General features: G+C 38.0%; 1 protein-coding gene across 22 annotated transcripts in view; it reads left to right on the top strand.

Moving 5' to 3' along the window:
• Positions 1-15,611, top strand: part of SYNE1 (spectrin repeat containing nuclear envelope protein 1) — a 414,622-nt gene that overhangs the window by 270,842 nt on the left and 128,169 nt on the right. For 21 of the 22 annotated variants that reach the window (XM_088795370.1, XM_088795376.1, XM_088795381.1 and 18 more), the window contains 5 exons: positions 1,402-1,569; positions 1,779-1,940; positions 9,884-10,078; positions 11,879-12,052; positions 14,432-14,623. In XM_088795370.1, the coding sequence (XP_088651496.1) occupies positions 1,402-1,569; positions 1,779-1,940; positions 9,884-10,078; positions 11,879-12,052; positions 14,432-14,623 (891 nt within the window). Of the gene's footprint in view, positions 1-1,401; positions 1,570-1,778; positions 1,941-9,883; positions 10,079-11,878; positions 12,053-14,431; positions 14,624-15,611 lie in introns of those variants that run through there. The other variant, XM_088795388.1, reaches the window with a different exon arrangement.

Consider the following 15,611-nt stretch of genomic DNA (forward strand, 5'->3'; position numbering starts at 1 on the left):
TTGGAGTGGACCTATTCAGTGATGACAGGCTATCATGTTTAAGGGTGTAGAGGACTGAAGTAGGGCAGAAGTGGGTGAGGATGCATGAACTGAGCTTATCAAGGACTCGCAAATACCAAAGTAATCTGCCCAAGATGGTGACAGGGCTAGGGATGAAGAGGAACCCATCTCCATGTTCCAATGGCATCAATGAATGTTAGAGACTTATCTGGAAGCCTCAGCAACAACAGTAGCAAAATAGGTAAAAGGTCTCATGGCCCTTCAAATGTGACTTCGTTTCATCCTCGGAAGCACCCAGTGTTGTGCAGATGAGGGAGGCGATGCGTGAGATGTGAGTGACTTGCTCCAATTATATAGCTGCTGAGGAGGAGGATTTCAACTGGGAGCTCAGGTGTCCTGACTTCTCAGGTGTCAGACTCCTGTCTGAACTTGTTCTGCTGCACGAACCTGCTTCTGCCCTCGTACAGACCCCCAAACACCAGGCCCCCTCCTGTGTTACCTTGGTTTCGTCAACAGTGCAACTGCAAAAGTAGTGAGCTTTATATTAGCAATTCCCAGAATATTAACATTAGTCCCCAATTCAATTTATATTAATATACAGATAAATAACTATAGAAACAGTTAAAAAAAATGAACTATATGTCTTGGTAGATTCCATCATCAATGCTACTAAAACGTGTGATATTACTTATAACCCAAGAAATAAAACTAATTCAAAAGCCTGGTTTTTCGTTATTCACTTTGATTATTTTTAGTGCACCTCCAGGAATTGGTTAAAAGGAAAACCTTTTTATTATTTATTTCTTACAGTAGTTTTAACTTCCCGATTACATTTTTCCCTTATTTAATATTAAAATATTTAAATTAATTTCTGTGAATAGTGAACTCTCAAATATTGAAGATCTGGCTATCTCTGAAAAAATGACTTTCTACAGATTTAATTTTATTTAAAGCAAGTATACTTAAAATTATTAAAAACTTTAATCAATACATTAAACAACATTTTAGGTAATGTTTAAAAAGGTCATTTAGATTCTCTCACTTTTTTTTTTTTTTTTTTTTTTTTTTTGCTGTTGTAGGTAATCAGTCTTTAAACATCTGTACCACTTAAATCCTTTGTATTTCCATTTTACCAAATATAAAATAAGAATGAGTTTTGGCAACTTGAAATATTGGTAAATTTGTTCATTTTTTTAAAAAGTATAAACTGAAATTCTAAAACAACTGTAATATGCTTTAATATGATCTTTAAATTCCTCCTGTCACAAGAATTTACTACAAATTTGTAGTCGCTGGGCAAGGTAGGAATCCTGAACCTTTTCCCCACACGACGGCACCCAGAGCATCTGAACCTAAACTCTACCTTGCCCTTGACTCCAATGCCGTGCTTTGCACCCACAGGATATTGCTTATTACCAAGCCTTGTCTGCTGAGAGGTTGCAGACGGATGCCGCAAGGATTCACCCCAACATGTGGTCATCCCAGGAGTTCTACGAACCAGGATTGGAGCCATCTGCGACTGCCAAACTGGATGACCTGCAGCGTTCTTGGGAAACCTTAAAGAATGTGGTAAGTCTTTGAAACGTGAAATTGTTGAAGCCCACCCAACATTACCTTAGTGGTTGTCTTATGCAATACATGTATAGAGTTTACACATCCTGTACACGGTTGAATACCCTTCCGTTGGGCCACAGAGGTAAAGCAGTGAGGAAAGAAATGTCATAATCTAGAAGATAAGGGGCTAGCGAACATTTGGTAACATCCCCTTTCTTCTTCAGATCAGTGAAAAGCAGCGCACACTCTACGAAGCTTTGGAACGCCAACAAAAGTACCAGGACTCCCTCCAGTCCATCTCCACAAAAATGGAGGCTGTCGAGATGAAACTCAGTGAGCATCTAGAACCTGGCAGGAGTCCAGAGAGCCAGATGGCTGAACATCAGGTAAAAATAGCTATGACTTCAGTTTCCTGCATGATTAAATAGGGGCACTCTTGTGACTGACTGGTCATGGGTCAAGCATGCGTTGGGGACAGCAGACTGACAATTTTTTTTACTGCATCAGGTTGTTACAGAGTAAACAAGGTTCCATATGGTGGTTGTTTCCACTACTGCTTCAGGGAGGGACCTAGGAAGGGAAGAAAGAAATTCAGACCTTGAATCTAATTAAAGAAAACTACATGCATGGATGTTGCTTTCTTCCTTTTAGTACACAAAGTATATTTCCTTATAGCTGCCACGTTATTTTTATTTTGTTGCAAACAGTTGTTGTAAGAATAAAATATACTCCCTTAGCCCCCCAGTCCCCCCACACACACACCTGGTCTTCCTTCCCTCAGTGTTGTTTTAAGAAATGTAGCCAGTGTGTGCCCAGCACCTCCCCGTTATCACTTAAGAACTCTCAGCCTTCAGTGGGCAAAGAAGCAGTTCAAGAATACGGGGTTCTACATTATAATGGTCGGCTTGTCCCTGACTTGAATCGTTTTTTAAAAGGCATGTAAACGAGGCAGAGCATAGGTTTGCATGAGAAGCAGATGTGATTACATCAATCTAACTCAGAAAAATATTGCTATAAATTCATTGATTTAAAGTGCATGATAAGAAGTACATATATTAATATCTGGTTAATCCTCTAGCAATATTATTAGGTATTGTACTCTTAACATACAATCAGGTCTAACTGAGGTGCAAAGGTACTGAGGCGTGCATTCACCTAAATATTCAGTCACCATGATACGGGGGTATGTTACTTGTCCCTAACCAGAACTCAGAGACATGTGACCATCCTATAAAAGGCGGAAGAGAAGAAAGATATTTTTAGATGCAAATTAAGAGATATAAAAGCGTGATGTGATATGTGTGTCTTTCAAGTACTGGGAAGTTTATCAGCTTTAAGAGTGAAACTCTGTACTTTATCTTTCCCCTGCTTTACATTTCTGTTGTTTTGGAACCCAGGATAACCTTGGAATACATTGCTTGATCATATGTGTAGTCTAAGATAAAATCGCGTTCTTTTACTGTATAACACAAAAATAAGCATGCTTCATCTAGCAATGGCATGTTGGGAAATAGTGATTTCAGGTTTTTGACACTTTTGAACCTTTGTAAGATAGAGATCAAAATGCATAGCATCTATTTTAGGCCTTATTTTGATAAAACTTCCTTCTACGGGTCTTGATGCTGTCCCAAAGTCACCCATCGTCAGTCTGGTTTGGGGAGAATGCTATAAAAATATAAAATTAAAATTAGCCTCTGTTCACCTAGACCAAACCAATCATGAGAGCAGTCCGGACTTACGTGACTATTTCGATGTAGTTTTCGTCTAAGCACCACAATCCAGTTTTCTAATTGTCAACAGCCGCCTCGCTGTCATCTGAAGGGGTGGTCCACGTTGCCCTGTCTCTTCCCACCCCCACCACCTATGTGTGCTTCATTGTCCCTGGAGGGGCAGGAGAACTTCCCTCCATCCCATTATGGCTCCCTTTGAGCATCCAAAAGGAATCTGGCATAAATTATCCAAAGGCTGGAATAGAGTGCATCTGAGTGTCACTCACTCAGATTATCAAGAGCCCATGTTCCTGGAGAGGATTTACGTAGTTTGACTGTCTCCTCTCCAATCACCTCTGTCTTAGTTCAAGGCTCATCATTCTTGTGTCCCAGGTGACTGACCGCAGCTTCACTGGGTCCCACAGGATTTGGGAGCTCCATGAACATGGGATCCTGGTGATCAGCCAGACAGGCTGGAGTTCCTACCTGAAAATGCAAATTAGCCCCCGTCACCACCACCAGCGCCGTCTCTCAGTCATTACCGAAAACACTCACAAGCTGAATGTAAAGCAAACTATTGTTTTGTTCAAGGGATTTCATGGAGAAAACTCAAAATTGCACATTAGTACTAAGTATTAGAAATTAGAAGTGAATCTGTGACTTTTCTTGTCATTAAGGCTGACGACCTGACTTGCGTTCCTTTCTAAGTTGGGAGTGGTGACACTAAGTTACAGTAGTGAGGAGATGTAGCTAATTCAATGATTACCTGTTATTTGCACTTAACAATTCCATGAATGCTCTAATGAGAGGGAAAGGAAATATAAATAATGTATACTTTCTCATGTAACCACAAATCTAACATTTTCCATCTGACCTACTTTGGCTAACTTTTGCTGCCTGTACCTAAGTTCTACAAATTCTGGGACAGAGCCACCCACATGAAAAATTAAGGGTATCACAATGTCTAAATCTGTTCTTAGCTTCTGGAATGGTGCTTTAAAAATTCCAAGCACTATTGTAGAATTACTGTTCTAAATTTCAACTGAACGTGGGTGAGATGGTCCAGTATGCTTTTTATATTTCCTAAAAAATTAGTAGAAATGCTTCAAGTGTTATTCCCCAGCACTTTCTTAGAAGTATTCAATTTCTTTAAAGAGCTAACCAGTTTCCTACATTTTTCCTTTAAACACTTGTCCAGATCTACTGAATTTGGGTGGAGTGCAGTGCCTTTCCTGTTGTCCTCTAAATTGTACAATAGACTTAATTTAACACATTGATGCGATTCGTAAGCTGATTTGTGGCTGTTCTTCTTCTGAGTGTTAAACCCTCTGTAATGCCGACCTCCACTATCACGGGCAGCTAATGCTTTGTGGGTGTGTGTTGTCTTCTCCCTGCTCCAAGCTCAGTGATGATATGTAGTAGGCAGAACTCTGAGGTTATTTTGTTTTGTTTTTGTGTTTTTATATGTGTAACAATCCAACGTTTGAACCAAACTGTACTGATAGTTCTGAAAGTCCCAGTGAAATTCATGTTTACCTTTGGTGTTGAACCAAGCACGTTCTCCCCAGAGTGAGTCATTTTATTTATTTATTTATTTATTCATTTATTTATTTATTTATTTATTTGTTATTAGTTTCAGGTGTACAAAGCAATGTAGCACACATTTACACCCCTCACGAAGTGATTAACTCTCCTCCCAATCTACTGTCCCTCTGACATGCTGTATAGCTGTTTACAGTGCCATTGACTATATTCCCCATGCTGTACTTTACATCCCGTGACCACACACACACACACACACACACACACACACACACACACAGCAGGTGCCAATGTATACGTATTTTAAGAAAGGAAAAAACTGTATTAAAATTGTAATACTCAATATGTACCAATAACAAAAGATGAATACAAGTCACATTTGACATCTGCAATTATACGAGGTGCTCAAAGTAGTTACTTTCAGCATAATTTTAGTACAGTTTTTTTTGGTTTTTTTTTCTTAAAATGTGTCTACATTTTTTTGGCACCCTCTGTGTGTGTGTGTGTGTGTGTGTGTGTGTGTGTGTGTGTTTAATTATAGTTGACATTCAATATTATTCTACTTCAGCTTCAGGTGTATAGCACATTGGACACAGTCTATGACATGATCCCCCTGATAAGTCCGTTGCCCATCTGGCAGCCTACATAATCTTTACAACATTATTGATTATATTCCCATACTGTGTTTCACATACCCATGACTGTATTGTGATTACAAATTTGCACTTTCTAATCCCTTCACCTTCGCCCCCTTCCACAACCCCCTCTCATCTAGCAAGTGAGTCATTTTAGAGAAGCTCAAGGTACTTCTCTAAACCACGTAAGTGGCATGCACATGCCCTCCTTATAACCACAAGTCAGAAACCCAAAGACGTACAGTTCATCTTCCTCTCGTTATTTCTGAGTCAGATGTTGTAGGGAAGCAGCTGACCACCAGCTGAGACAGAGTTATGGGTGAAGATGTATTTGACTGCTGGACTTTTTTTTTTTTTAATTGAAGTAAAATTCACATCACAGAATTAACCATTTTGAAGGGTACAATGGTGCGGCACTTAGTACTTTCACAATTTCGTACAGCTACCCCCTCTATCTGGTTTCAAAAACCTTTTCATCACTGCAAAAGAAAACCCCATCCCCAGTAAGCTTGTCTGCTGGATCTTGAAGTTAAACACTACAGCTGTCTTCCAAAAGTATCCCCTCTGCCTTGAGAGTAAACTGAAGCATGAATAGAGAGGCTTGACTGTAACTGGATGGAAATGAACAGTTCTAGAATCTTTTATTTCCTAATTCTTTCACTGCTTACTTCACAACATGCAGAGAGCTGTTTTAGAACGTTGTGAGTTGGAAACGGAAACCAGTGACATCACTGTATATTTAATTGGTCAAATCCACTGAAATCAAATGAGGAGGCTTTTTCCTGATTGCTTCATGATTCATATACATGTTTCCTCTGTAATGAATTCAACTAGATGTGCTGAGTACTTCCTATGTGCACAGCTGAAATTGACAAACTTTTTCATTAATATATGATTAAAAACCATTCCTAGCGGGTAGAGTGAATTACCAACACACTGTACAACAAAACAAAACAAAAACAGTGTGATTGTGGGCTACAGTGGGGGGGAAATAGATAAAAGGAGACTCTAGCAGGTCTTTTGGGAAATACAGATTTTGAAAATTTGGAACAGCGACAGGCCTGGGTAGAGGGCTCTGTAAATGTAAACATGTGAGGAAAAGCACAGCAGAGAGAATGAGAATGAACGTGGTGTGAAATAGCGAGGGGCTCCTCTTGTTTCTACAGACGATCAGTGCAGAAAAATGAGGTCAGTGTAGTTATGGAGAGCCTTTAAGTGAAACAGACCAAATCACATGAATTTTATACTTTTGGCAATTAGGTATATACCAAAAATGATTATAAAGTAGTAGGAAATACTTTTCTGGGCAAAAAGTATTTTGAATGTATAACAAACAAGATCAATCTGTGATTTCGTTACAATCCCATTAAAATATCCCAGTAAATTCTTTGGTGGAGATTGACAAGCTAATTCTAAGCTATATTGCGAATATATGAAAAGATATACTACATTGGAAAGGGAAAGGCCAAGAATAGCTGAGACAACCCTGAAGAAGATGAATAATGTTGAAGGATGTATCCTAGCAGAGAGTGAGACTTACAAAGCTACAGTAATTATGAGAGTGTGGTATTGACACTGATAGACACATGAGCCAACGAAACAGAATTAGAAGCTAGAAGCACGGTCACATCTACAAACACACTTGGCTTATGTCAAAAATTATACTGCAAAACACTGAATAAAAAAATCATTTTTAATAAATCACGCAGGGTCAATTGGATATCCATGTAAAAAAATTGACCCCCTACCTACACTAGACACAAAAACTAAGTTCAGGTGGGTCTAACTGAAGGTGGAAAAAAGAAATTTAAAACAGAGTTGCTCAAACTATCTGTAATGAATAATCTTTTAAAATGTTTTTTAAATTTCTAATCCACTTTAGTAAAATAAAATAAAATATTGCTTGTGTATCATGTCAATGCCAAGTTGCTATAAAATTTCTTAACATTTACCCACAATATCTTTACCTTGTCATGAACTGATAACAGACATTTGTCGACTAATACCACTTCCTGGACTTTGAATATATCATTCTTCTAGAAGATAACATGTAAGAATATATTCATGATCTTGGGGTAGGGCATAAGACACTAAAAGTCCTGACTGTTCTAATGGAGGAAAATGCTGGTATATTAGACTACAGTAAAATTAAGAACTTCTGTTTATCAAAGGACACCGTTAAGTAAGTCTTTCCCAATGAAGGGACACCCACTTCACAAAATAGAGCAGATATTTGCAATATACATACACAGCCACAGGAAACAAAGGCATTCCTATCCAGAATAAATGAACAATTCCACACATCAATATGAAAAGGAAAGACTCCAATAGAAAATGGGCAAAAGATTTTTTAGCAGGCAGTCACAAAATAAGATATCCAGATGGCCAACAAGCCTAGGAGGAAGTGGGCAATCCCTTTAGTCATCAGGGAAATGGCAAATTAAAACTGCAATGAGATTACCACACTGAATTTACTAGAAAGGCTTAAATGGAAAAGATCCACAAATCACCGTGTGACCCTGGGACATGCCCCAATGACGAAAATGGTCAGCTCTTTCTACCTGCAACAGCAGGAGTGACTTTCACAATCCGGGTGTGAAAGAAGCCAGACACAAGGTAGTGCTTCAGGTGTGAGTCCATTTACGTAGATAGAGCTCCAAAACAGGCAAGAGTAACCTGACGTTTCCAAGGCAACACCAGGGTAGTCTCTGGGCAGGAGAGAGGTAGTGACAGGGAGGACGGGGCCCAGAAGGCTTGTGGCGTCCTGACAGTGTTGTGTTCCTTGACCTGGGTGTCAGGAGCATGCGTATGTGTGGTTTGTAAGCATTCATAAGTTCACAGCGACAGTTTGTGCACTTGTCTAGGTGTATAGAGTAATGTCAATATAATAGTTTATTTAAAAAATCAGTTAACCATGATTATACTTGATATTGGGGAAAGAGAAGGGTTTTTTGTTGTTTTGTTTTTTAAATATTCATTGGGAGGCCACTCTGAGACGGTGCCATACGTACAGTGAAACAGTCGCGTGGAAGAGGTGGGAATCATGCCCATAAGGGCCGCACTGGAAACTGAAATATCGGCAAATATAAAGCCCGTGTGTCTGTGCTTGAAGTCACAGTTGCCCCTCCCACAGGAAGGCTTGTTTTTCTAATACATCATTTAAATCGTAAATAAGAATTTCTCCTGTCAAGATTTCAGCTAAAGAGCAAATCGTAAAACATGAAAAATGAGAAATAAACGCCATGTATAATTGTGATAGATGTTAATCAGGAAAACAGGGTGCTATTTTCCAGAAATTGCTGAGGCTACTGGCGTAACTAACGAAGGCAGGATGAAGTGAGCTAAAGGGGACTGTGGCAGGAGAGGCAGGCCGGGCTGAGACCGGTGCAAGTACGGCCAGCAGCTTGGATTTTATTGTAGAGGCAATGAGCCACGAGATTTTAAAGCAGCGGAGTGAGAGGACCTGATTTACCTTTATAAATGTTCCCTCTAATTACTTTGCGAAGAGTACTCTGGAGAGACAAGAGTCTGTAAGTAGGCCAGTCCAGCAGTAGACCATTAGAGCAATTCAGGTAAGAGATTTGGCTCTCACTTAGGGTAGGGGCAGAGAAGACCTACAGATACACACGATATATTTTGGAGATAAAAGCAATCAGATTTGGTGTTGGATTGGATTTGGCAAGTGAAGGAAAGTGGGAATAATGACTCCTAGGTCTGGAGGTGGAGCAAGGAGGAGAAGAGTGGTGCCTTTTCCTGAAGTGGGGGAGACAGGCTTTATACAGAATAGGAGATACCCGTGCAACATGTGAGTGGAATATGCAAGCCTGACATTTAGGGCAGATGTCTGGGTTAGGGATATACCTTTGGGAGTGTTCGTCATTAGAAGGCTTCAAAGCCTTAGGACTGATGACATCACCTGCGAGGGACTGTGAAGAGACTTCAAATTTTAGAGTTGGGAGCAAAGGAGAAAAATGAGGACCAGATGATGACCTAGGAAGAGGTGATAGATTTCTCCCGTCTTGTGTAAGTTTTCTATTAAAACGCATCGCTTGTCTCAAACTCAGGGCCATTTGGAGTGGGAAAAGTCATGTTGAGAAAGAAAGCAATTAATTTTATTTTCAACGTAGAATTGTTGACTCAGACGTAATAGAGCGCATGCCTCTTGGATTGTAGAAGAGCCTGTTGAAAACCAGAAAGTTCAATTAACTTGCTCAACTTCATTTAAGTTAGTGACAAAACGGTTTTGAAATCAGAAATTTTCCGACATTTAGTCTGCTACTTTCATTGTGAAACTTAAGTTAGCAGGCCCCCTGTTTGCTGGTTAAATGACTTCAAGTGAAATGTTTTCACTAATCTCAACGGATGTGAGACTTGGGCTGTAGTGATAGGATTTCTCAGTCCCAAAAAATCCATACGTGAGAGTGATTGCAGTCTTTCCTGCAGGCTCTGATGGATGAGATTCTCATGCTTCAAGATGAAATCAGTGACCTCCAGGCATCTCTCGCAGAGGAGCTGGTGTCCAAGTCCCCAGAGTGCGACCCCGCGGAACAGCTGGCCCTACAGTCCACACTCACTGTCTTAGCAGAGCGTATGTCCACCATCAAGATGAAAGCGTCAGGGAAACGTCAGCTGTTGGAGGTAACAAGGAACTCTGAAGATGCCCCTCACGTCCCCCTTAACTCTTATCATTGTGCTGACAAGTATCTGGGTTACTTATGTGACCTCCATTTTTATTGTTTCCCCACTCTTACGAAGCTGGATTTGTGTCTCCAGGAGGGTCTCGTGGACAGAGCACTGAGTCAGTGTGTAGCCATGAATGCATCTTTTCACCCCTTTCTGCCTCATTTCAGCATGAAAAAATGAGCATGTGGAAAGCCTTGTGAAGAAGAATTGTAGGTTTGCACAATGGTTTGCTATGTTGAACTGAGAGTATTTTATATTTTATGAACACTATTTCTAATGCTGTGAAGAATAAATCCTTAATTTCTGCTAGCCGGTTCACGCACACTGACTCATCAAAAATTGTTCTTGCAATTCCAGTTCTCATGTTACTTAACTTTAATACAGACAGTGCCAAAAAAATGTATACATTTTAAGAAAGGAAAATGTATTGAAATTGTAATACTCAATATATACCGATAACAAAAAGTGAATACAAGTCATGTTTGACTTCTGTGATTATAAGAGGTGCTCAAAGTGGTTACCATCAGCATAATTTTAATACAGTATTCCTTTCTTAAAATGTGTACACATTTTTTTGGCATCCATGTATTATTTAATACAGAGAAATATTTTGGTAACAATAACTTACGTGTTAAAAATAAGTTCTTTTCCTTTTTCTTTGTTCTCTTATAACTCGTGGCCCTAAACATATATAATGTTAAATTGGAAACTCCTTCAGTGTGTCTGTCTCCTTGTATCTCCAGGGTCTATAGTGGCTTCCCAGAGATATAATCACTTCTCAATACATTTCTTATTATATGAACTTAATATTATTTTATTTAGCTGCTGGTTATAGTGTAATTCAATTAACCACGGTCCTTTTGTTGGGTGTATAGGCTCTTTCTAGTTTTACCTATTATAAGATTAGTCAAATCATATGTTTGTCTATTTCTTGTTTGGGATAAATCTAAAATCAACGCATCTGCTCTATTTAATCTCTATTTTAAAAGTTCATTTTTTAAAAGTTTAATTTTAAAAATAAGAAATTATAAACTAATTTTTAAAGTATTTAGAGTACCTTAAGAATTAAATTTTTAATTTATTAATCTTGTCCTGAGTTACTCTATGTAACCCTTGTGGAGTTTCAAATTAAAGTGATTGGCCTAGATTTTTTTTTATGTTAATTATTTGCCATCGCTGAAAAGAACCCAGAGGTCTAGCCAAAAAATTTGAATTTCTGTCTTCACTCAAGAAACTAGTAACAATGGGCCACCACTTCTTGCAGGAAATCAATTGCCTGAACCTGCATGATGCTGCCTTTTTTCGGTGGACCCTCTGTTCTTCAGTTTGTCGCAGTCCCCACCCCTCCCTACAGTTTCCCCAACATTGAGGTCAAGCACCTATTGCCATCTACTGACTGTCTGAGGCCATTGTTTTGTTCTAATCCTTGATCAATTTCCATCCATTCACATTATCTTCCTGGTCCTGCAGGTATGTTACATAAGAGCCCTTAAATGCTAGGTGCACATTAGAATCATTGGAGAAGCTTTTAAAAAAATACTAATTTTGAGACTCACCTCCAGAAATTCTGATTTGTTGTTCTAGTACGTGGCCCAGGCATATGTTTTTTTTTTTTGTTTGTTTGTTTGTTTTTTTAATTAAGTTTCACAGTTTATTCTGATGTGCCGCCAGGGCTGAGAACCACTGCTCTATTGTGTGGAATCCTACTGATTTTACCCTAGGGTGATCCATGTTACCTTCTACTTAATTCGTTAGGAGAAGTTAAATGATCAGCTGGAGGAACAGAGACAGGAGCAGGCTCTGCAGAGGTATCGTTCTGAGGTCGACGAGCTGGACCACTGGCTCTTAACCACCAAGGCCACCCTGGACCTTGCACTGGGTACACCCAAGGAGCCCATGGACATGGAGGCCCAGCTGGTGGACTGCCAGGTATACAAACGTCTCGAAGGAATATGTCAAATCACAAAGCACGTTTTTAAATGTAAAAACATACAGTTAGCATAATGGTTAAAAGGCTTGGTATGGGTATATGGTTTTTCACAACCCATGTACTTTACATATTTAGAGAGTAGGAAAACAATACCTTATAAAAGCTTAAATGAAATTCAAACATGAACTTAGTCTTTTGAAAAATTTTACCAATAGTTTCTAATCTTTAGAACATCTTCAACTTTCTAAGGGACATTTTTAAAAGACTATAGATACCAAAACATGTAGTGTGTATATTTGGTGACTAATAAGAAATACAAAGCCAATGAGAATTAGTATCAGTAAATCAGACTGTGGACAAATACAACAGAAGGTGCTCCATTGCGATGTTGGTTCTAATTCTAATATTCTTTGGAAAACCTGGAAAAACTGTCAGTCATAGAAGGATAGATTGAACATGGGAAGGTTGTCTTTCGGAGCAGAAAATTTCCTTCCTCTGATGTGTGGTCTCTAGGAATTAATGTAGGAGGTAATGGCATTACGGTTTTTATTGTCACATAATTTTCTTACCTCTTGGTTATAGAAATTTTCAAACTCACATACAAATATAGAGACTAACTAAAGAACTCCCATGTACCAATCATCAAATTTCAATATTAAATTGTTTGGGCAATTTACCTATATGCATTCAAGGCATTATTATTCTCTGCCTTAATGGTCGACAATATGTCAAAAGAAAAATCAGAAGAAGAAAAAATGAATATAAGACACATGCTAGTGTTTTCTATTCTTTATATCATCTTTTCTAAAGTTTCTTCCTGAAAAGAGGCATCTATTTTTAGCATTTCCTTCTAGCACTTGAAATCACCACATGCACTAGAATTTTAAAATGTTTCATCAGTACTCCCACTGCTCCCTTTTGCATATCTCTATTTTTATAGTCATGTATAAAGTCCATAATTCAGATAATATATTTCAGGACTTTTACAGAGTATTGAAATGGTATTTTGATAATAATTTTAGAAACTAGAAACATATGGCATCACACAAGTTTACAGCAGTTCCTTGGTCAATTCAAATCTAGTATTTAAGCCAGTTGTATAATTCTAAGTGTGGCTCTTATACAATATTAGGGCCACATTATGATTTTTGGGACCCCCTTTGCTTCCATGGGCCCCTTCCCCTATAAAAATACTAAAAATTATATTTTTATTTTATAACTGCTTTGATACAAAAACTAATATAATCCAGGGTAGAGTCATGATTATTATATTCACTTTTTCTTCAGATTTTAAAAGAAATTACAATCAAGACATGTTCTTGGACCTCCCAAAATATTATGGATCCTCAATACTATGCCAGCTGTACCTAATGGAAAATTCATCCCTGTACAAAATTACATTAATTTCTCGGAAATAATGCTTAGGATATCATCCTTTAAACCTCATTTCATTAAAAATTTTATACTTCCATTTCGTTTTTTGGTTCAAACCTATATTCTTAAAAGTTTATGGCACGAATTCTGATTTTGAACAGGGAAATAAATGTCTTTTCTTATTAATAAATTACTTGATTGAAAATTACTTGATAGATTAGAAAGTACATTTCAAAGAGTTCAGAATTAAGGAATATAAAAACAGAACAATTTCTGTAGAAAAGAAAATGGGTATTATTTGTTCTGCTAGATTTTTGTTTGGTTTTGGTTTAAGTCTTGCCGTGGATGAAGAGAAACTATTTTGCTTCTTCAGGATTAGTTTCCATTTTAGAAGAAACCCAGCAGCACTAGAGAGTGGTGACAGAAAGTAAAGTAAAATCCTTAGGGAAACTTGCAGAAATGTAAGGTTAAAAATACATCATATAAGAAACAAAAATAAATAAAAATCAAGAAATAAAAGCAGTACTCAAAAAAAAAAAAAAAAAAAAAGAAAGAAAGAAAGAAACCAAAGAAGCAATGTTTTGAAAGAGAATCCTTTTTACATGGACAAGGGTTATCATGTGACATCTTTACTGTTATCAGCTATAAGCATTACAATCTAACAGTAAAATAATAAAATAATTGTAAAAGTGGGATAACATTAAGGGATGGTCTTTTCTCCTTATCTAGGGGTTATACAAAATGGGCTTTCCATGTGCTTTTCCAATATGTCTTTTATTCTATAATATCTAATCTTAAATAAGAGAAAAATTAAGAAGCTCAAGGAATTTTTTTAAATCTATACACTACTCTTTCAGGCTGTAGGCAAACTAGGAAAAAACAAAACAAAACCCACAAAGACATGTTCTTTGGATGAAAGACTGAAGCAAGTGTTGTGTTCTGCTGTGAGAAACGGTCTTTGCAGAGCGGGTGTGTGAGTTTCATCCTTATTTCTGTCACCCCAGAACATGCTGGTGGAAATAGAGCAGAAGGTGGTAGCCCTGTCGGAGCTCTCCGTCCACAGTGAAAACCTGCTGCTGGAGGGCAAGGCCCACACGAAGGACGAGGCTGAGCAGCTGGCTGCGAAGCTGAGAACCCTCAAGGGAAGCCTTGTGGAGCTGCAGAGAGCCCTGCACGACAAGCAGCTCAACATCCAGGTGAGGGCGCCAGCCAGCGGCAGCGAGGCAGGGCTGCTGGGCAGCCGGATACTGTGCCTTGCTGGCGTGCCTTTCTGAGCCTGGGCTGTATAAGGAAAAGGCGGGGAATGGTGCACACTTATGTATGCACCTGCTTTATGCAACCTTGGGCATCGATTTTCAAATAGGTTTTATAATGACTATTTAAATCCATTGACGGGACGATTGCAGTGTAGGAAAAGAAAAGAAATGAAAATGAATACCCAAATCTTGCAAATACATAGTATTTAAAAATATTTAAACATAGGTCATAGATTAAGATGTCCTATGCCATTTTTACATTTTTCTTTTATTTCTCTTCTATTCTACTTTTCAGGTATACTCAGAGTTTTTTATTTAGGGTCCACAACTTTAATCTTGTCACATATGTCAGGTGAAATGAAGCTGTTTACTATCATGTAGTGACCTTAATATTTCCTGATAGTGATTTTTGTTTTATATTACTAGAGCTTTTGGGGGATAATATTTGCCTAGTATTATTTTAACTTTCCTCTGATCTCACCTTTCTGTGTCCTTATGTTTTAGATTTGCTTCTTTTAATGAACATTTAGCTGTATTTTGTTGGTTTGAAACACTTTATCTAATCAGAAAATCTCTAACTTTTAAAGGGTGGGTTTAGTCCACTTAAATTTATTGTTATGACTGACATGTTCAGACTTCTATCATCTTTCTTTTAGTTTTCTATTTTTTGCCTGCTCTTTCTATTATCCTTTCTCCTTTTAACCTTGTTTTAAATGGTTGCATGCTTTTCGTTCTTTTTACCTTCTTTTTTTTTTTTACCATGCATACCTAAAGTTCTAAATTTATATCTTAATCTCCCTCCAGATCAATATAAGGGCTTTAAAATACTTTTATTCAGATTTCTCCCCTGCACCTTTCATACTGTTGTTGTCCAGTATTTTTATTTTGTTCTTTTTTAATCCCTACAAATTAGATGTTACTATTATTA

This window comes from Rhinolophus sinicus, chromosome 2 (genome assembly GCF_057876585.1).
Source record: "Rhinolophus sinicus isolate RSI-liver-muscle chromosome 2, RSI-T2T, whole genome shotgun sequence".
Lineage (NCBI taxonomy): Eukaryota > Metazoa > Chordata > Mammalia > Chiroptera > Rhinolophidae > Rhinolophus > Rhinolophus sinicus.